This window comes from Oncorhynchus clarkii, chromosome 19 (genome assembly GCF_045791955.1).
Source record: "Oncorhynchus clarkii lewisi isolate Uvic-CL-2024 chromosome 19, UVic_Ocla_1.0, whole genome shotgun sequence".
NCBI classification, from domain to species: Eukaryota; Metazoa; Chordata; class Actinopteri; order Salmoniformes; family Salmonidae; genus Oncorhynchus; species Oncorhynchus clarkii.
Window position 1 is genome coordinate 8,728,560 of NC_092165.1, and position 22,455 is coordinate 8,751,014.

Genomic DNA, 22,455 nt, shown 5'->3' on the forward strand with positions numbered 1-22,455 from the left:
TAACCTGTAACGAAAAGTAACATCCGGTCGTAGCTGTACTCCATCTAGTCACAACCAGAGAGGAGGGCTGACAGCAGCCAATAGTGTGGCTCTGCAGATGATTGGGAATCCAATGCATGTAGCCTGATCAGTCATTAATTAGGCTAAATGACTTGACAAAAATGTTTGTTAGAGGAATTTTACAACCCTAATTTAACTGTAAAGAAACGCTCCACTTCACTAGAGGGTGCTTTTTGGCCCTGGTCAAAAGTAGTGCACTATAAGGGGAATAGGGTGCTATTTGGAATACACAGTCTGACATGTTATATAGAAAAGGAGGAATGAGGAGAAGAAAAAAGAACCCTGGTTAATTTTTCTAAATGTTTGTATTGTAATAATTACTGTCTAGTGGGAATTTCTGTTAAGTTGGGTTTTCGTTGACGTCTTTATTTTCTGTTTACATTTTCAGACGCATCGTTTTGTGACAAATCGTCTTAGAGGAAGGCACCATGTGGAACTCAGTCTAAAAACAATCTCTAACCACAACCCCTTGGAATGAGTCCCAAAAGGTGCACTATTCCCTTTCCAGTGCACTACTTTTTTACCAGAGCCCTGTGCAGGGAATAAGGTGCCATTTGGGACGTACACCTTCCCTTCTTCCCCACTGGGCCTGACATCATTTTAGACACTAGTGTAGATCTAAAGGGATTGAATTAGTGTTAGCAAGATATCTCTAACGTCTGTACAATGCTCTTAGATCTACACTGGTGTCTAGGGGATATGGGTTAGGGGAGAAGTGTCTAGGCGCTAGGCTAGGGGTTGTTTCTGGACAGATCCTTGTAATTGGGCACTTTGGTTTTGAAAACTAATGCAAACAGAGAAGAAAGCAGAGAGAGGTGAAGAGAAAGGGATGAGAGGAAAGAGAGGAAAGAGGGGAGAAGAGGAGTGTTACCATGACGTCAGCATGTCTTCCTGGGGGACCAGTCAAATTTAGGGTAATCTAACTGTGGTCTGAAATTGTCAATTTGTAGGCTAGTTCTGGCCCATCCCTTCGGTTTCTGGAACCAATCAGAACAGTCAGAATGAGTTTGCGTTCTAGGGTGGCAAATCCATACTCATCTTAGAGAAGAAATGTCAGTTGGTCGGAGCAATGTGAATAGGTAGCCAGGCTATCCATCCTTCTTCAATGCACTGATCAGACATAACTGGTCTGGGGGAATCTGTACTGAATAATTCTAATGTTTAACTTGTATAGGAGAAGAAAAATACTTTATTATCCACACAAGATGGCAACGTTTCTTCTGCTGTACCCAACACACACACACACTAGGTTGGAGAGGCTGGATCTGTCATAGAGGAGGAGGAAGGATTCATTTTACTGAATACTTATGGCAGGTACCCTACACTTAGCCTATGTGTTGTCTTAGTTAGGCCACATATTAATGTTATCATGTAATTACATAATTGTCCAATTTAAATGCAGAATTCTGCTCAGAATTCACTTTCAGGATATCTGGGTAGGCCTAATATACTGTCTATGGAGATTTTTTTTGACCAGCTCATGAACTCGGTGGGCTTTTTAGGACGTTGTTTTGATGTTCGACGTTCACTCGGCCGTTCGCTCACATTCCGGATCTAAAGTGGGGTGTATTCATTAAGATCCAAACGGAAATAAACGGGCAGAAACGGGGCGGGACTAACCTGAGAAACGCTCGTTTTCGTTGCAAAACATTGTGCTACGCTATGCACTTGTGAAGTCAACCCTGGCATGTACTGTTTTTCTCTCTCTTTCCTCTCACCCCTCTCTTATCTACTCACCCCCTATCTCCTTTCTTCTCTGTATTAGTTTTTAAAACCAACGCGCGCAGTTTTAGTGATACAACAACACCCCGTTTAGTAGCCAAACGTCGCCCAAATAATGTTTTTATACGCCGAAGTATAAGTGAAAGTACAAATAGCTAAAGCTACACGAGCTCACTGAAATACGACGCGAGAAAGATTTTGGGGACAAGGTAAGGCTTTTCTAACAATCGATAACGGATTGTGAAACCAACACATGATCTGCTGTGCCCAGCCTTTGTCCTACTACCTATTTTTTTTAACTATTAAATGCGAATTATTTGGCAAGTTTGTGGCTATATACCCATGGAACATATACATTAAAGACAACTGCTCTTTCCATGAGTTGGTCCTGCTGCGGAATTCTCCATTTCTAATATGTGTAAACACAAGTGCGGGATTTACTTCTGGGTTAACAGAGATTAATACATGCCCAATGACCATAGTTTAACTGTCATACATCAATGTTCGAACCAAATCAAAACCCCAAATATAAGCCTGTTTTAACACATAGATAAATTGATAAATTGACATTCAGTTGGGGTATGTTTTTTCAAAATAGAAGATTTTTTTGAGTAAATAAACCTCATTATTTGACTGTTCGACTATTGACTGACTATATACTATCTTCTAGATATCCTTCATGTTGTGACATACCAGTGATGGGGCAGAATCACACCCGGTGACATGGCTTGTACAAGGCAATCCGCTTTAGAGTACATTCAAAATGGAAGGAGACTCCTTGTTGAAAGGCTCCAGAATCTGTCCCTCATTGTGGAAAACCTGTTCCAGCGCAAGGTTCTTCAGGAGGAGGAAGTCAGTAAAATTCAGGCAGAAGTTGACCGTTTTGACCAAACCAGAAAAATACTGGACTGGGTCACGGCCAAAGGAGAAGCTGCATGCTACGAGTTACTGATGATTCTAGACATCACAAGGAAGAGGACCTTAGACAACGCTGACTTACAGCAATGGATCAGCTGCTTCCCCTTCAAGGAAGACCCAGAGATGTCAGACTACCTTGTTGGCAAGTGATTATTATATTATACAATTAGTATCCAGTACATAGTATACAATTGGCTGGGCAGAAAATATATATTTTTTTAGGTGTGTTTGATTTAGCTTACTGTGTGCATCGGGTGGACAGGGTTTCTGTTGGCACAGTGCATTTACTCTCGCTTTTCCTTTGTATCATTATTTTAGGTTCAAAACCCTGTCACAGATATCAGTCACAGCTGAAATGTAAAGCTCGAAAGATCACAGAGGCTGCATGGAGACAAAGCTGTAGTCTCCTACCAGAGAGGTGTAGAAATGAGGTGACTTTCTCTTACACCCCTCTTGTGTTAGATACAGACGTGCCTTCATCTCTCTCTAAAATCGAAACGAAGAGCAAAAGATGCAAGAAAGCTCGCCCTAAAAAGCTAAAGAGCTTCATCCCCGTGGCCAAACAGGAAACGTCCCCGACTGACCTGCTTAAAACACCCAAGAGAAGGATCCTCTTAGTTGGAAAACCTGGAATTGGAAAGACAGCAGTCGCCCATCAAATGTTGAACCTCTGGGCACAGAAAGATCACAGAGAACTAGATTACATGTTTTACTTTGATGTGAGAGACATTTCACCCAGCACACATCCCATGAGACTGGAGGACCTTCTCTTTAACATGTACAGTGAGCCAGAAGAAAGTAGAGAAGAAGTGTTACAGGATATTAAGAAGAACTCTGAAAACGTTGTCATCATTTTTGATGGAATCACAGACCTCTCCTCTCATTCGGTGATAAAGAAACTTGTGGACAAGGACCTCCTCCTTGATGCAAAGATTGTGATCACATGCAGACCAGAGGTTCCATCAGGAGACTTCCTGACAGACTGGCCCTCGTTCAGAGTGGAGGTGAAAGGGTTCAGTAATGAGTCCATCCGGGCTTACTTAACAAAGATGTTGAGTGCTGAGCCTAACCCTACGCCAAACCATGATTCCTTGAGCATTGTGTTAAACAACCTAGAGTTGTTCAGTCTGTGCCATGTCCCGATGTATGCATTGATGGTGGTTGCCTGCATGTATTATTCCACCCAAGAGGCTTCTAAGCAGCCATGGCCTACAACTAAGATGTACATCAACATCCTCCGTTACTGCATCCTAAAACACAGTGGCAAACAGATGAATGATCTCGACAAGTGTCTCGCAGAAAACAGAGAAAAAATATTGTCTTTAGCAGAAATGGCTTTCGATGCAACACAGCAAAAAACGATGAACTTGACAGAACTGAGCTGCGAAGTAAGCAGTGTCGAGTTTTCTTTCTTGGGGGCTCTTATGATTATGGTCGAGCCCACAGTATCAGACACTTACTCTGCATTTCTCCATTACACAATGCAGGAGTTCTTTGGTGCCCTTTGGCTCTTACAGAATCCAGACAAAATCAGAGAGGTTCTACAGAAGTGCCAGACTGAAGAATGGAAACATACAAAACACATGGTTCCTTTCATGTGTGGGCTTCTGAATGAGAGGAATATTCGATTGGTAAATGGTCTAGTTCCAGCTCAACAGATCAAGAAGACATCAGATTGGTTCTTCAAGGAAGTGGTGAACACATTTCTTCCACTTCAAACAAACCAAGATCATGCAGAAGGTGGTGCTCCTGAGTTTGAGATAGATCTTCTGTTTTTATGTCAGTGCTTGTATGAATCTCAGTCTACTGAGGCCTGTTTGCTTCTTCTGGACAAACTGGACTACACTCTAGACCTGGATGAAGAACATCTTGATCCTCACCAGTGCTGTGCAGTCTCCTATATGATCAGTCAGTCTGCAGAGAGAAAGGTTGACTTGGACCTGAACAGCTGCACTGTGTCAGACCAAGGACTAAGGCTGATACTGGGCTCTCTGAAGAATGTCCGATATCTCAGGTAATATTTGTTATGTATTTGTGTAATTTAGTTATCTAATGCACCAATTTATTTCCAATTAACTAGTCAATAAATAAAAATGAGGATAAGGCTAACCTTATCCTAAACATGATACATTTATATGTTGTATTCTCCTCCACTCAGATACTGAGTTATAAACACCTCTGTTTCATGCTACTTTGAAACTTTTTGACAAATGTAATTATAATAAACTCTATTTTAAAACCCTTTTCTGATCATAGATCTGACCCCTCAATGCTGTGTCAACTCTGGACAACTTTGCTGCGCAGCGAGGCAGACATTGACTTCACTAGCTTACTTGGGCTCTGTGGAAATGAGTTGCACCTTCCATTCCTGGGTGAAAGACGAGTGTTTGAGAGAGCAGAAGAAGTGATGAAGCAGAGCCTAGAGAGGGTTAACCTCTGTCTACACTGGGATCGGAGAACTCTTCTCAGTGAGGCTCTCAACAAGACCATTTTAAAGTGTTTAACACATATCAACAAACTCCAGTGAGTGTTTACACTGCCAGGATATATTTATTCAATGTCTTTGTGACTATTAATTCATTTAAGTCGATTAAAAACATAGGTTGTCAATGTAAATATCAAGAGGTTAATATCTAGACAAAGAAGTCACTGCAACAATACAACAAGACACATGGCAACAGCATTTAGCCTGTAAAAGAGGCAGTCACTTTCTACCTGTATTTACAGTATCTAAAAAAAGACTTTCTTATGCTTTATGGTTCACAGTTTTACCCCACTGCAAGATCAGAGAGAATCCCCTGAAAAACTAGAGACAGAAGAGAAAGCAGTCCTACTAGATTTGTGTCTACAAGCAGGATTATGTCACAGAGAAACGTTCCAGGGTGCTGTGAACACACTGCTGTCACTGTTCTCTGTGTATCAAACTGAAAGATATGACATCCTGCTGGATCTGTACTCACATGTGAAGTACAATAGGAAACAAGCAGGCAGAAGTATCCTTCCATCATTGAGACCACTTTACCAGCCAGCTCCTGCAGTCTGGTCCATAGACCTCAGAGAGAGAAAGGTCTCCCTCCTCCTAGAAGTGCTGAAACTCCAACCAGAGAAAAAATCCATAGAGCTGAAAGGCTGGTCAGATGAAGAGATTGAAGTGAGGAGTTTCCTTCAGTGTCTGCCCTACATCTCACATCTGAGGTGAGTTGAATCAGTACAGTTCATGGATTGTAGTTGTCTGTCCCTTTATTTCCCTTTAGAGAGGTTTGTTTGTAGCTTTCTGCATTAGCCTAATATGCTAAGTATACACATACTGTTTTGAAAAGATGCAATCTTACTTTGTAGTCTACGGAACAATTGAAGTGCATGATGAGTGCAGAGAGATAGTTGTACTTTATCTACTATAATGTAACCATTCAAAATTCATATCCTCCATCCAACACTTTCTTCATCTCTTTAATGTTACACTGTTTGTTCAGGTTTGCTCCACCACAGGATCAGATAGGATCACCTGAAGAGTGGAGAAAGAGAGAGAAGACATTCCTACTAAATCTGTGTCTTCAAACAGCCCTCCATGAGAGAGAAACCATACAAACAACTGTAGAGAAAGTGTTGTCACTGTCTGAAGTTTATCACGATCAGAAATGGGAGCTCCTGCTGGATCTGTACTCTCATGTGAAGGACTATGAGACTCAAACAGGCACCCTTCCAGCATTACAGCCACTTTACCAGTCAGCTCCTGCAGTCTGGTCCATAGACCTCTCAGAGAGAAAGGTCTCCCTCCTCCTAGAAGTGCTGAAACTCCAACCAGAGAAGAAATCAGTAGAGCTGAAAGGCTGGTCAGATGAAGGGAGTGAAGTGAGGAGTTTCCTTCAGTGTCTGCCCTACATCTCACATCTGAGGTGAGTTGAATCAGTACAGTTCATGGATTGTAGTTGTCTGTCCCTTTATTTCCCTTTAGAGAGGTTTGTTTGTAGCTTTCTGCATTAGCCTAATATGCTAAGTATACACATACTGTTTTGAAAAGATGCAATCTTACTTTGTAGTCTACGGAACAATTGAAGTGCATGATGAGTGCAGAGAGATAGTTCTACTTTATCTACTATAATGTAACCATTCAAAATTCATATCCTCCATCCAACACTTTCTTCATCTCTTTAATGTTACACTGTTTGTTCAGGTTTGCTCCACCACAGGATCAGATAGGATCACCTGAAGAGTGGAGAAAGAGAGAGAAGACATTCCTACTGAATCTGTGTCTTCAAGCAGCCCTCCATGAGAGAGAAACCATACAAACAACTGTAGAGAAAGTGTTGTCACTGTCTGAAGTTTATCACAATCAGAAATGGGAGCTCTTGCTGCATCTGTACTCTCACGTGAAGGACTATGAGACTCAAACAGGCAGGAGTGTCCTTCCAGCATTACAGACAGTTTACCAGTCAGCTCCTGCAGTCTGGTCCATAGACCTCAGAGAGAGAAAGGCTTCCCTCCTCCTAGAAGTGCTGAAACTCCAACCAGAGAAGAAATCAGTAGAGCTGTGGGACTGGTCAGATGAAGAGAGTGAAGTGAGGAGTTTCCTTCAGTGTCTGCCCTACATCTCACAGCTGAGGTGAGTCTGAACATGTGTGGTGGTTAGTGATTATGTGATGCTAGTGATTATTGTCTTTTAGAAACCTGGTAAATATAAAAGTAAATTTTTTTTGTGAATCTGGTAACATTTATACTCAGATTTCCTGAATGAACATGTTGCATTGCAAAATGTCACACATAGATATTTTGAATTTCTCTAAAATAATATAAACAACAGTGCATTATATAAATGTACAACTACTTCACATATATTTTAGTGATGACTGGTTTCATGTGTCCATCCATGTCTGAATCAGCTGTTACTGTCCTTGTTGCAGTTTCTATCCATGGTGGTCTGATCCCTCAAAGCTGATCAAGTTCCTGGTGGGTCTCCTGTCTCAAGCAGCAGAGTGGGAGGAGCAGTCAGGAGAGAAGACACTGAAGCTGGTGTCATCAGTGTGTACTTACAGAACCTTCCCTTTCTGTGACGAGGATTATTTTGATGAGTCGTTTCAATGGGATCTCCTGCTGGATCTGTATTCACATGTGAAGGACTATGAGACTCAAACAGGCAGGAGTGTCCTTCCAGCATTACAGCCACTTTACCAGCCAGCTCCTGCAGTCTGGTTCATAGACCTCAGAGAGAGAAAGGCTTCCCTCCTCCTAGAAGTGCTGAAACTCCAACCAGAGAAGAAATCAGTAGAGCTGTGGGACTGGTCAGATGAAGGGAGTGAAGTGAGGAGTTTCCTTCAGTGTCTGCCCTACATCTCACAGCTGAGGTGAGTCTGAACATGTGTGGTGGTTAGTGATTATGTGATGCTAATGATTATTGTCTTTTAGAAACCTGGTAAATATAAAAGTTCAAATGTTGGTGAATCTGGTAACATTTATACTCAGATTTCCTGAATGAACATGTTGCATTAAGAAATGTCACACATAGATATAGTTAATTTCTCTAAAATTATATATTTTTTCATAAATCAGAAGGACATTTATGTAAATGTATAACTACTTCACATATATTTTAGCAATGACTGGTTTCATGTGTCCATCCATGTCTGAATCAGCTGTTACTGTCCTTGTTGCAGTTTCTGTCCATGGTGGTCTGATATCTCAAAGCTGATCAAGTTCCTGGTGGGTCTCCTGTCTCAAGCAGCAGAGTGGGAGGAGCAGTCAGGAGAGAAGACACTGAAGCTGGTATCATCAGTGTGTACTTACAGAACCTTCCCTTTCTGTGACGGGGATGATGAGGATGAGTGGTTTCAATGTGATCTCCTGCTGGATCTGTACTCACATGTGGAGGACTATGAGACTAAAACAGGCAGGAGTGTCCTTCCATCATTGAGACCACTTTATCAGTCAGCTCCTGCAGTCTGGTCCATAGACCTCTCAGAGAGAAAGGCCTCCCTCCTCCTAGAAGTGCTGAAACTCCAACCAGAGAAGAAACCAGTACAGCTGAAAGGCTGGTCAGATGAAGAGAGTGAAGTGAGGAGTTTCCTTCAGTGTCTGCCTTACATCTCACAGCTGAGGTGAGTTGGATCAGTACAGCTCAGGTGAGTTGGATCAGTACAGCTCAGGTGAGTTGGATCAGTACAGCTCAGGTGAGTTGGATCAGTACAGCTCAGGTGAGTTGGATCAGTACAGCTCAGGTGAGTTGGATCAGTACAGCTCAGGGATTGTTGTCTGTCCCATTATTTCACTTTTAAAAAGGAAGTTTGTTCGTAACAACCGAATATGCTAAACATACACATACTGTTTTGAAAAGATACAATCTTACTTTGTGGTGATGATTATAAGGAACAGTTGAAGTGGATGATGAGTTTTGAAAAGATACAATCTTACTTTGTGGTGAAGATTATAAGGAACGGTTGAAGTGGATGATGAGTTTAGAAAGATAGTCATGTTATTTTACCTGACATAATGTGACCATCTGAAATGCAGATTATATCTCACATATTCATCTATTTGTTGTTAAACTGTTCATGCAGTTTTACTCCACCACAGTATCAGAGAAGATCCCCTGAAGAGTGGAGAAAGAGAGAGAAGACATTCCTACTGAATCTGTGTCTTCAAGCAGCCCTCCATGAGAGAGAAACCATACAAACAACTGTAGAGAAAGTGTTGTCACTGTCTGAAGTTTATCAGGGTCGGAAATGGGATCTCCTGCTGGATTTGTACTCTCATGTGAAGGACTATGAGACTAAAACAGGCAGGAGTGTCCTTCCAGCATTACAGACAGTTTACCAGTCAGCTCCTGCAGTCTGGTCCATAGACCTCTCAGAGAGAAAGGCTTCCCTCCTCCTTGAAGTGCTGAAACTCCAACCAGAGAAGAAATCAGTAGAGCTGTGGGACTGGTCAGATGAAGAGAGTGAAGTGAGGAGTTTCCTTCAGTGTCTGCCCTACATCTCACAGCTGAGGTGAGTCTGAACATGTGTGGTGGTTAGTGATTATGTGATGCTAGTGATTATTGTCTTTTAGAAACCTGGTAAATATTAAACTTCAAGTGTTGGTGGATCTGGTAACATTTATACTCAGATTTCCTGAATGAACATGTTGCATTAAGAAATGTCACACATAGATATTGTTAATTTCTCTAAAATTATATATTTTTTCATAAATCAGAAGTACATTTATGTAAATGTACAGTGCCTTGCGAAAGTATTCGGCCCCCTTGAACTTTGCGACCTTTTGCCACATTTCAGGCTTCAAACATAAAGATATAAAACTGTATTTTTTTGTGAAGAATCAACAACAAGTGGGAAACAATCATGAAGTGGAACGACATTTATTGGATATTTCAAACTTTTTTAACAAATCAAAAACTGAAAAATTGGGCGTGCAAAATTATTCAGCCCCCTTAAGTTAATACTTTGTAGCGCCACATTTTGCTGCGATTACAGCTGTAAGTCGCTTGGGGTATGTCTCTATCAGTTTTGCACATCGAGAGACTGAAATTTTTTCCCATTCCTCCTTGCAAAACAGCTCGAGCTCAGTTAGGTTGGATGGAGAGCGTTTGTGAACAGCAGTTTTCAGTTCTTTCCACAGATTCTCGATTGGATTCAGGTCTGGACTTTTACTTGGCCATTCTAACACCTGGATATGTTTATTTTTGAACCATTCCATTGTAGATTTTGCTTTATGTTTTGGATCATTGTCTTGTTGGAAGACAAATCTCCGTCCCAGTCTCAGGTCTTTTGCAGACTCCATCAGGTTTTCTTCCAGAATGGTCCTGTATTTGGCTCCATCCATCTTCCCATCAATTTTAACCATCTTCCCTGTCCCTGCTGAAGAAAAACAGGCCCAAACCATGATGCTGCCACCACCATGTTTGACAGTGGGGATGGTGTGTTCAGCTGTGTTGCTTTTACGCCAAACATAACGTTTTGCATTGTTGCCAAACAGTTCAATTTTGGTTTCATCTGACCAGAGCACCTTCTTCCACATGTTTGGTGTGTCTCCCAGGTGGCTTGTGGCAAACTTTAAACAACACTTTTTATGGATATCTTTAAGAAATGGCTTTCTTCTTGCCACTCTTCCATAAAGGCCAGATTTGTGCAATATACGACTGATTGTTGTCCTATGGACAGAGTCTCCCACCTCAGCTGTAGATCTCTGCAGTTCATCCAGAGTGATCATGGGCCACTTGGCTGCATCTCTGATCAGTCTTCTCCTTGTATGAGCTGAAAGTTTAGAGGGACGGCCAGGTCTTGGTAGATTTGCAGTGGTCTGATACTCCTTCCATTTCAATATTATCGCTTGCACAGTGCTCCTTGGGATGTTTAAAGCTTGGGAAATCTTTTCGTATCCAAATCATGCTTTAAACTTCTTCACAACAGTATCTCGGACCTGCCTGGTGTGTTCCTTTTTCTTCATGATGCTCTCTGCGCTTTTAACGGACCTCTGAGACTATCACAGTGCAGGTGCATTTATACGGAGACTTGATTACACACAGGTGGATTGTATTTATCATCATTAGTCATTTAGGTCAACATTGGATCATTCAGAGATCCTCACTGAACTTCTGGAGAGAGTTTGCTGCACTGAAAGTAAAGGGGCTGAATAATTTTGCACGCCCAATTTTTCAGTTTTTGATTTGTTAAAAAAGTTTGAAATATCCAATAAATGTCGTTCCACTTCATGATTGTGTCCCACTTGTTGTTGATTCTTCACAAACAAATACAGTTTTATATCTTTATGTTTGAAGCCTGAAATGTGGCAAAAGGTCGCAAAGTTCAAGGGGGCCGAATACTTTCACAGGGCACTGTATAACTACTTCACATATATTTTAGTGATGACTTGTTTCACGTGTCCATCCATGTCTGAATCAGCTGTTACTGTCCTTGTTGCAGTTTCTATCCATGGTGGTCTGATCCCTCAAAGCTGATCAAGTTCCTGGTGGGTCTCCTGTCTCAAGCAGCAGAGTGGGAGGAGCAGTCAGGAGAGAAGACACTGAAGCTGGTGTCATCAGTGTGTACTTACAGAACCTTCCCTTTCTGTGACGAGGATTATTTTGATGAGTCGTTTCAATGGGATCTCCTGCTGGATCTGTATTCACATGTGAAGGACTATGAGACTCAAACAGGCAGGAGTGTCCTTCCAGCATTACAGCCACTTTACCAGCCAGCTCCTGCAGTCTGGTTCATAGATCTCAGAAAGAGAAATGTCTCCCTCCTCCTAGAAGTGCTGAAACTCCAACCAGAGAAGAAATCAGTAGCGCTGTGGGACTGGTCAGATGAAGGGAGTGAAGTGAGGAGTTTCCTTCAGTGTCTGCCCTACATCTCACAGCTGAGGTGAGTCTGAACATGTGTGGTGGTTAGTGATTATGTGATGCTAGTGATTATTGTCTTTTAGAAACCTGGTAAATATAAAAGTTCAAATGTTGGTGAATCTGGTAACATTTATACTCAGATTTCCTGAATGAACATGTTGCATTAAGAAATGTCACACATAGATATAGTTAATTTCTCTAAAATTATATATTTTTTCATAAATCAGAAGTACATTTATGTAAATGTATAACTACTTCATATATATTTTAGCAATGACTGGTTTCATGTGTCCATCCATGTCTGAATCAGCTGTTACTGTCCTTGTTGCAGTTTCTGTCCATGGTGGTCTGATATCTCAAAGCTGATCAAGTTCCTGGTGGGTCTCCTGTCTCAAGCAGCAGAGTGGGAGGAGCAGTCAGGAGAGAAGACACTGAAGCTGGTGTCATCAGTGTGTACTTACAGAACCTTCCCTTTCTGTGACGGGGATGATGAGGATAAGTGGTTTCAATGTGATCTCCTGCTGGATCTGTACTCACATGTGGAGGACTATGAGACTAAAACAGGCAGGAGTGTCCTTCCATCATTGAGACCACTTTACCAGTCAGCTCCTGCAGTCTGGTCCATAGACCTCTCAGAGAGAAAGGCCTCCCACCTCCTAGAAGTGCTGAAACTCCAATCAGAGAAGAAACCAGTACAGCTGAAAGGCTGGTCAGATGAAGAGAGTGAAGTGAGGAGTTTCCTTCAGTGTCTGCCCTACATCTCACAGCTGAGGTGAGTTGGATCAGTACAGCTCAGGTGAGTTGGATCAGTACAGCTCAGGTGAGTTGGATCAGTACAGCTCAGGTGAGTTGGATCAGTACAGCTCAGGTGAGTTGGATCAGTACAGCTCAGGTGAGTTGGATCAGTACAGCTCAGGTGAGTTGGATCAGTACAGCTCAGGTGAGTTGGATCAGTACAGCTGAGGGATTGTTGTCTGTCCCTGTATTTCCCTTTTAAAAAGGAAGTTTGTTCGTAACAACCGAATATGCTAAACATACACATACTGTTTTGGAAAGATACAATCTTACTTTGTGGTGATGATTATAAGGAACAGTTGAAGTGGATGATGAGTTTTGAAAAGATACAATCTTACTTTGTGGTGATGATTATAAGGAACAGTTGAAGTGGATGATGAGTTTTGAAAATATACAATCTTACTTTGTGGTGAAGATTATAAGGAACAGTTGAAGTGGATGATGAGTTTAGAAAGATAGTCATGTTATTTTACCTGACATAATGTGACCATCTGAAATGCAGATTATATCTCACATATTCATCTATTTGTTGTTAAACTGTTCATGCAGTTTTACTCCACCACAGTATCAGAGAAGATCCCCTGAAGAGTGGAGAAAGAGAGAGAAGACATTCCTACTGAATCTGTGTCTTCAAGCAGCCCTCCATGAGAGAGAAACCATACAAACAACTGTAGAGAAAGTGTTGTCACTGTCTGAAGTTTATCAGGGTCGGAAATGGGATCTCCTGCTGGATCTGTACTCTCATGTGAAGGACTATGAGACTCAAACAGGCAGGAGTGTCCTTCCAGCATTACAGCCAGTTTACCAGTCAGCTCCTGCAGTCTGGTCCATAGACCTCAGAAAGAGAAAGGTCTCCCTCCTCCTAGAAGTGCTGAAACTCCAACCAGAGAAGAAACCAGTAGAGCTGAAAGGCTGGTCAGATGAAGGGAGTGAAGTGAGGAGTTTCCTTCAGTGTCTGCCCTACATCTCACAGCTGAGGTGAGTCTGAACATGTGTGGTGGTTAGTGATTATGTGATGCTAATGATTATTGTCTTTTAGAAACCTGGTAAATATAAAAGTTCAAGTGTTGGTGAATCTGGTAACATTTATACTCAGATTTCCTGAATGGACATACAAAATGTCACATGAATTAACAATGTCTATCTAAAATTATATATTTTTCATAAAACAGAAGCACATTATGTAAATGTATAACTACTTCATATATATTTTAGCAATGACTGGTTTCATGTGTCCATCCATGTCTGAATCAGCTGTTACTGTCCTTGTTGCAGTTTCTGTCCATGGTGGTCTGATCCCTCAAAGCTGATCAAGTTCCTGGTGGGTCTCCTGTCTCAAGCAGCAGAGTGGGAGGAGCAGTCAGGAGAGAAGACACTGAAGCTGGTGTCATCAGTGTGTACTTACAGAACCTTCCCTTTCTGTGACAAGGTTTATTTTGATGAGTCGTTTCAATGGGATCTCCTTCTGGATCTGTACTTACATGTGGAGGACTATGAGACTCAAACAGGCAGGAGTATCCTTCCAGAATTACAGCCACTTTACCAGCCAGCTCCTGCAGTCTGGTCCATAGACCTCAGAGAGAGAAAGGTCTCCCTCCTCCTAGAAGTGCTGAAACTCCAACCAGAGAAGAAATCAGTAGAGCTGAAAGGCTGGTCAGATGAAGAAATTGAGTTGAGGAGTTTCCTTCAGTGTCTGCCCTACATCTCACAGCTGAGGTGAGTTGAATCAGTACAGTTCATGGATTGTAGTTGTCTGTCCCTTTATTTCCCTTTAGAGAGGTTTGTTTGTAGCTTTCTGCATTAGCCTAATATGCTAAGTATACACATACTGTTTTGAAAAGATGCAATCTTACTTTGTAGTCTACGGAACAATGGAAGTGCATGATGAGTGCAGAGAGATAGTTCTACTTTATCTACTATAATGTAACCATTCAAAATTCATATCCTCCATCCAACACTTTCTTCATCTCTTTAATGTTACACTGTTTGTTCAGGTTTGCTCCACCACAGGATCAGATAGGATCACCTGAAGAGTGGAGAAAGAGAGAGAAGACATTCCTACTGAATCTGTGTCTTCAAGCAGCCCTCCATGAGAGAGAAACCATACAAACAACTGTAGAGAAAGTGTTGTCACTGTCTGAAGTTTATCAGGGTCGGAAATGGGATCTCCTACTGGATCTGTACTCTCATGTGAAGGACTATGAGACTCAAACAGGCAGGAGTGTCCTTCCAGCATTACAGACAGTTTACCAGTCAGCTCCTGCAGTCTGGTCCATAGACCTCAGAGAGAGAAAGGCTTCCCTCCTCCTAGAAGTGCTGAAACTCCAACCAGAGAAGAAATCCATAGAGCTAAAAGGCTGGTCAGATGAAGAGATTGAAGTGAGGCGTTTCCTTCAGTGTCTGCCCTACATCTCACAGCTGAGGTGAGTCTGAACATGTGTGGTGGTTAGTGATTATGTGATGCTAATGATTATTGTCTTTTAGAAACCTGGTAAATATAAAAGTTCAAATGTTGGTGAATCTGGTAACATTTATACTCAGATTTCCTGAATGAACATGTTGCATTAAGAAATGTCACACATATATATTTTGAATTTCTCTAAAATAATTTTTTTCATCAAACAGAAGTACATTTATGTAAATGTATAACTGCTTCATATATATTTTAGCGATGACTGGTTTCACGTGTCCATCCATGTCTGAATCAGCTGTTACTGTCCTTGTTGCAGTTTCTGTCCATGGTGGTCTGATATCTCAAAGCTGATCAAGTTCCTGGTGGGTCTCCTGTCTCAAGCAGCAGAGTGGGAGGAGCAGTCAGGAGAGAAGACACTGAAGCTGGTGTCATCAGTGTGTATTTACAGAACCTTCCCTTTCTGTGACGGGGATGATTTTGATGAGTCGTTTCAATGTGATCTCCTGCTGGATCTGTATTCACATGTGAAGGACTATGAGACTCAAACAGGCCGGAGTGTCCTTCCAGCATTACAGCCACTTTACCAGTCAGCTCCTGCAGTCTGGTCCATAGACCTCTCCGAGAGAAAGGCCTCCCTCCTCCTAGAAGTGCTGAAACTCCAACCAGAGAAGAAACCAGTACAGCTGACAGGCTGGTCAGATGAAGAGAGTGAAGTGAGGAGTTTCCTTCAGTGTCTGCCCTATATCTCACAGCTGAGGTGAGTCTGAACATAATGTGTGTGGTTAGTGATTATGTGATGCTAATAGTGATGTGTCTTTATGAAATCTTGTAACATGAAACCTCAATGTTTACTCAGAATACCTGATCTATAAAACTCGTATTACGTTATGTCATGGCATATTATGTAACTTTCTCTGTAACATCACATGGTATTACTTTTCCATGCGACAGTTCAATATTCATGTATTCTAACTGTCGTTTGATTTCATGTGTCCCTCATGTTCTGCTGTTTCAGCTGTGATTCTGACAGGTTCTTCCAGCATGTGTGTGAATCCATCCCTGTGAGGTCCAGAGAGGATGCCCAGCAGTTGGCCTCTCTCCTCCAGGCCTTGGGCTCCACCCTGTCACTGGGAGGACAGTTACCCAGGAAAACCTGCAGGTCTGTGGTTAGAGTGCTTGGCCTCTGTGCCTCCAGAGTGGACCTCACTCTCACCCCCAGCAAGATCTCTCTGAAAGGAGCCTCACTTCTCTTCACACATGTATCACAGCTACACAAGCTCAGGTATGTTTTGTAAGCTAGATTTTACAGGTCTATTTAGTTTGATTTCTTATTGTGCATTTTATCTGAGAAGGTTTCTCTGTTTAAAAGTGGCTTGAGTTTATTTTATTTTATTCCAGGCTGAATGTGGGCATGGCAGTGAGACTGGCCAGGCTGGCTAGGAGGACAGGGAGAGGGGGTTCTCCACTGACTGTCCTAGAGCTCTCCCTGGTCCTAAAGAGCAGCCAGCCACCAGAGAGAGTGTTATCCAGGGCTCTGAGTAGTGTGGCGTCCCTGCTGAGACTCTGGACGGTGCAGTGTCTGGACCTGACTGACTTCTGCATCCAGGGTCACTCTCTCATCACACTACTTTGTCACCAAGGCCCTCTCACTCTCAGGTCAGTTTGAAGCTGTTGTTTTTTTAAAAGTGGTAGAAATAAGTAGAAGTAGTAACTTATGTATGTGTTCTTATTTATATTTGTGTTATTTACTGCCTTTATGTTCCAACCTCCTAGACTGCACTCAGACACTCTGCAGCAGCTGGCTGTAGTTGTGTATGAAGCTCAGGACAAGGACTTGACTCGGTGGTTCCTGGAGAAGGTTGGTGGAGACCTGACCTCCTGTAGGCTGGACTGGGAGGTGCTTCTCTCTCTGCTGCAGCATTCAACCCACAACATCACAGTGGACCTCAGGAAGAACAGGCTTCTAGAGAAGAACATCTCAGATCTTCTCCCCTTTCTGGGAAGGGTTATATTCAAGAGGTGAGTGAACTTAATTTTATATTTAAAGACGTTTTAGAAAGAAGAAAACAAATATTTTACAGTGACATTATTTAGAGTTATACCCTGTATTATCATTAGGGTTATATTCAAGAGGTGTTTGATCTTTATTTAATATTGATAGACTTCAACTATTAGTGTTCTACCCAGGTAGTTGTTATGTGAGTTATCCTTTTTATAACCTTAACACAACCATGACAATCCATTCTACATCTTTCTGCAGGCTCAGTTCCAGCTTTGTGAAGTCCACCATCAGACAGATCTATGACAGTAGAGCCAGTGACTGTGTGTCCAGTTTGTTGAGGTCTTCAGACCATTGGATCAACCTGAACAGCAGAGAGCTGGACAGAGTGGACTGTACTGCGCTGTGTTTCACCCTGCAGCACAGCCACCAAGTCAAAGTCAACCTGCTGTGGACCTCCATACCACCGGGGGAGATAGAGAGCATCCTGCCTCTTCTGGACAGAGTCTCCCAACTCAGGTTTCGTTGGCACTCTTTGACCATTCTAGAATGGATAGAACTGTGATGCTTTACACTGTCAGACTCATTTTAACCACTAACCCTAACCTTAGTGTAATGCACTTACTTACCTTACCCTCAGGGTTGGAATTGAAGGGGAATGCATGGGAGTTGACGTGAATCACAGAGTTGTAGTGTGTTTTATCAGTGTTTTTATTGTGTGCTGGTGTGAAACGAATCCTGTCTCTCGCTCTCTCTCTCTCGCGCTCTCTCTCTCTCTCTCCTGCAGTGTTGACAGGATGCTGTTGCTGAGTTTCCTCCACTCCTGCGCTGCCTCTCAGATCCTGCAGGGGGCACTATCACCACCTTCAGCAATAACAACAGCAGCAGCAGAGCTGCTCAGGGCTCTGCAGCACAGGTTGGACTTCTCCTGCTCCTCCTCTGTGGACCTGTCGGCTCACGACCAGGGGGAGGCGCTGTGTCTGACCACTGACCACTGTAGGGCCATAAACTCTGTTCTGAAGCAGAGCCAGCACAGCACACAGCTGGTTCAGAACCCGACCCAGAACCAGTCCCGAAACCAGCCCCAGGTGCAGCTCATCCTTAAAGACTGTGAGGTGGAGCACGGAGCACTGAGAGAGCTGCTTCCCATCCTGCATATTGTCAAGCTGAGGTTAGATACACAAGGACAAACTAGTTTAGAAAAGTAGGAGTTAGAGCTGTCTCATAATGTTATCTCTGGTTATTGTTCCCTCAGCCCCAGCAAAGCTCTGCTACTTCAGCTGGTGGACCATGTGTGTGAGGGGATTGAAGAGGGAGTGCTGAGGAACGCAGTATCCCTGTGCAGAGCCCTGGATGGGGAGCTGGACCTCAGTGAGACCAGGCTGAACCAAAAGGCCTGTGGATCTCTGGCCCTGGTTCTGGAACACTCAGAGGGGCTGTCAGAACTGGACCTCAGCCACTGCCAACTCACAGACCGCCATCTACAGCCCCTGCTCACACACCTGCACAAAGTTGAAGTCCTTGAGTGAGTGGGTTTCACTCTGTGTGTGTGTGTCCATGTGACTACATGACAAATGTCTGATCCTTCATTCTCTTCCTGTTTCTGTATTTTAGCCTGAGTCACAATGACATCACTGATGCTCTGACCGACAGAATTCTCCAACTGGTCTCCACCAACACTTCAATCCGCACCGTACGGTGAGTGTGTGTGTGATGTCAGTTTGTGTGTGCACGTGAGATCATATGGTCTCTTTTTCTGGGTGCAACTATTTAATGGTGGTTGTCTGTAGTGTAATGTTCTAAAACTAATAATGATGATGATGATGATAGTGTTCTTCTCTACAGGCTCTTCAGCAACAGAATCAAGGACAGAAGTCCGTTCCTGACAGACAAGAGGTTTGACATCTGGTGAAGCAGCATCAGGTCCAAGTCCAGACAGAGGAAGCGAAGATGGATGTTGAAGAGGTAGAGGAAGCGAAGATGGATGTTGAAGAGGTAGAGGAAGCGAAGATGGATGTTGAAGATGGGTGTAGTAGCTACGAAGCCTCATCTCATCAACCTTAACCTGGACACTAAACGTATCCTAATTTTAACCAATTCTTAAATATTGAATGAAAGCCACACACCCTTAGTTTTTAGCTGACCTCATCATGGTGTCAGAAGAACTGCAAGTGATGTCATCAGGGATTTGGGGACTAAGGTATTGTAAAAATAGTTGAGACTCCAGAACTCTGGAATGTTCTGAGTGTAATGGATAGGAATGTGTAGTTTTATTTACCTCTTACATGGTTCTGAAAAACACAGGAACATGTGTAGTATAACGTTTTTACTAGATGATTTTTGTGATCTGACAATTTGTGAAATTCCTTCAGAAGGAATGGATTGTATATGTGCTTTTATAGTCTAGTATTTATCAGGTTGATGTGAATGTGTTCTACAGTTGCAGTGGGAGACTTAATACATGAGTGTTTTGTTGCAGGTCAACCTCATGGTATTGTTACTCAGGCTAGCCCTGTTGAGAACCAAGCTTCCCTATTCAGGAAGCAAGAGATGTGTTGACTTCTCTTGAACGTTTGCTATGTTGTGCAACGTTTTGTACTGAATGACACGTTTCCCCGAAATGTTCCTGAACAGACTTCGAGGTACGTTTGGTGGGTGTAGCGAGGTGTGGCTTGACATATTTTTATTTTTAAAGGGCCGTGGCCATGCTGACAGCATTCTCCAACCCACAACCCAACCCCTCCCCATTTTTCAACTGGTTGTTCAGTACAGCACCGTTTACGTTCAATTGAACCGTTTCAGAACGTAGAAACATACTGAACGCAGCCCTGGTGAAGTTCAGGGCAGAAAGTAGCTACAAGTGGGTGGAAACCATTGATGCCTCGCAACACGTCAAACCAATCAATTGCCTTGCTTTGGCGGAGCACTAAAGGTAGCCACTAGTGCCATAGGAGGAACAGTGTGTGAGGATGCCCAGGAAATCGCTGATGTATAACATAGGCTGTATGTACACACACCATAACAAAATGTATTTAGTAGAGCAGTTGTAATGCCTTCATCGACTTGTGATGAACATTACACGCAGCTTCCCTTTTAAGGGCATGTGGGGGAGGTTTCTTGAAATATAACATCCAATCAAAATGTAGCCGCTGGAACCCAGCAGACCATTCTGTTTTGGCTCATACAAAATTCTCCAATTCTCCAGCATGACAACAATGTGATTTTGGAGGTATGGCTACATGAGACTAGTACAATGAGACTAGTTGGTCGAAGTCTTTAGCTTATTCCTTTAGTCCCGCCCCATTTTACCTTCACAGATTTATGCTGGGATCTTTTCCACGTGTGAAGTAGCTGGTGGCTCTTGCCCTTGAAGCATGGTGTTACAGATTCAAGCCTGGACTGGTCAATGTGGTTTTGGTAGCACTAACCTGATGGTGATAGAAGCATTGGATTCCTTCTCCGGTTAATCCTGTGGTTCGGGAACAAAAGTGTCTACTTTTTCCTCCATAACCACTGCTGGTTACTGTTCCATATCCGCAGAGGGGAATCCCAGGATGAACCACTCTCCACTTATCGCTTTCTTCCGGCCAACAAGGCACAGCCATCTTACGTGTCACAGCTACTCCCAGCAGTCTGTACCCCCAGCAGCCTGTAACCCCAGCAGCCTGTACTCCCAGCAGCCTGTACCCCCAGCAGCCTTTACTCCCAGCAGCCTTTACTCCCAGCAGCCTTTACTCCCAGCAGCCTGTATCCCCAGCAGCCTTTACTCCCAGCAGCCTTTACTCCCAGCAGCCTTTACTCCCAGCAGCCTTTACTCCCAGCAGCCTGTACCCCCAGCAGCCTGTACCCCCAGCAGCCTTTACTCCCAGCAGCCTTTACTCCCAGCAGCCTTTACTCCCAGCAGCCTGTACCCTCAGCAGCCTGTACCCCCAGCAGCCTGTACCCCCAGCAGCCTGTACCCCCAGCAGCCTGTACCCCCAGCAGCCTTTACTCCCAGCAGCCTTTACCCCCAGCAGCCTTTACTCCCAGCAGCCTTTACCCCCAGCAGCCTTTACCCCCAGCAGCCTTTACCCCCAGCAGCCTTTACCCCCAGCAGCCTTTACTCCCAGCAGCCTTTACTCCCAGCAGCCTTTACTCCCAGCAGCCTTTACCCCCAGCAGCCTTTACTCCCAGCAGCCTTTACTCCCAGCAGCCTTTACTCCCAGCAGCCTTTACTCCCAGCAGCCTTTACCCCCAGCAGCCTTTACCCCCAGCAGCCTTTACCCCCAGCAGCCTTTACTCCCAGCAGCCTTTACTCCCAGCAGCCTTTACCCCCAGCAGCCTTTACTCCCAGCAGCCTTTACTCCCAGCAGCCTTTACCCCCAGCAGCCTTTACTCCCAGCAGCCTTTACTCCCAGCAGCCTTTACTCCCAGCAGCCTTTACTCCCAGCAGCCTTTACCCCCAGCAGCCTTTACCCCCAGCAGCCTTTACTCCCCGCAGCCTTTACTCCCAGTAGTCTTTACTCCCAGCAGTCTTTACCCCCAGCAGCCTTTACCCCCAGCAGCCTTTACTCCCAGCAGCCTTTACCCCCAGCAGCCTTTACTCCCAGCAGCCTTTACCCCTAGCAGCCTTTACTCCCAGCAGCCTTTACTCCCAGCAGCCTGTACTCCCAGCAGCCTTTACCCCCAGCAGCCTTTACCCCCAGCAGCCTTTACTCCCAGCAGCCTTTACTCCCAGTAGTCTTTACGCCCAGCAGCCTTTACCCCCAGCAGCCTTTACCCCCAGCAGCCTTTACTCCCAGCAGCCTTTACTCCCAGTAGTCTTTACCCCCAGCAGCCTTTACCCCCAGCAGCCTTTACTCCCAGCAGCCTTTACTCCCAGCAGCCTTTACCCCCAGCAGCCTTTACTTGCTCAGCAACAGAGGGCTCAGTTTTAAGGCAACCATGATAGAGAGCCAGCACTGGTTTCAAACCTACAACGCCAGAGCCACAGACTTCTTAACATTCGTTACACTTCGGATTCTGACATCGATGTTTATCACCTAAAGCACAAGTGTTGAGTTTTGAACCTATAACCTCTTGGATGAAAGGCAAAGTACTCAAAAAAATATATTCTAGCTCTTAAATTAAATGTCAGTAGCCTACATTTAATCTATGATTTTCAATTACAGCATTATTTCATCTGCAGTTATTCTTCTGATATTTATTCTGTTACCAATAATATTTACATGTTAATAT

The 22,455-nt window shown here is 43.6% G+C and overlaps 1 protein-coding gene across 1 annotated transcript; it reads left to right on the forward strand.

Moving 5' to 3' along the window:
• Positions 1-1,712: 1,712 nt before the first annotated feature.
• Positions 1,713-22,455, forward strand: LOC139375535 (uncharacterized). Its single transcript, XM_071117365.1, has 25 exons — positions 1,713-1,991; positions 2,453-2,842; positions 3,019-4,088; positions 4,188-4,714; positions 4,957-5,223; positions 5,467-5,895; positions 6,174-6,596; positions 6,875-7,303; positions 7,602-8,042; positions 8,352-8,792; positions 9,252-9,680; positions 11,613-12,053; positions 12,363-12,803; positions 13,376-13,804; positions 14,102-14,542; positions 14,821-15,249; positions 15,556-15,996; positions 16,255-16,521; positions 16,638-16,895; positions 17,013-17,258; positions 17,500-17,757; positions 18,026-18,409; positions 18,494-18,763; positions 18,853-18,936; positions 19,084-22,455. The coding sequence occupies exons 2-25, from the start codon at positions 2,506-2,508 to the stop codon at positions 19,148-19,150; spliced, it is 9,249 nt and encodes a 3,082-aa protein (XP_070973466.1). The 5' UTR covers positions 1,713-1,991; positions 2,453-2,505; the 3' UTR covers positions 19,151-22,455.

Bases quoted from the DNA above. Each gene is read 5' to 3' on its own strand.
- LOC139375535 (XM_071117365.1), top strand. From the start codon at position 2,506: ATGGCTTGTACAAGGCAATCCGCTTTAGAGTACATTCAAAATGGAAGG. The intron at 17,259-17,499 runs GTGAGTGAACTT...ATCTTTCTGCAG, and splicing joins GGAAGGGTTATATTCAAGAG to GCTCAGTTCCAGCTTTGTGA. The intron at 18,410-18,493 runs GTTAGATACACA...TTGTTCCCTCAG, and splicing joins CTGCATATTGTCAAGCTGAG to CCCCAGCAAAGCTCTGCTAC.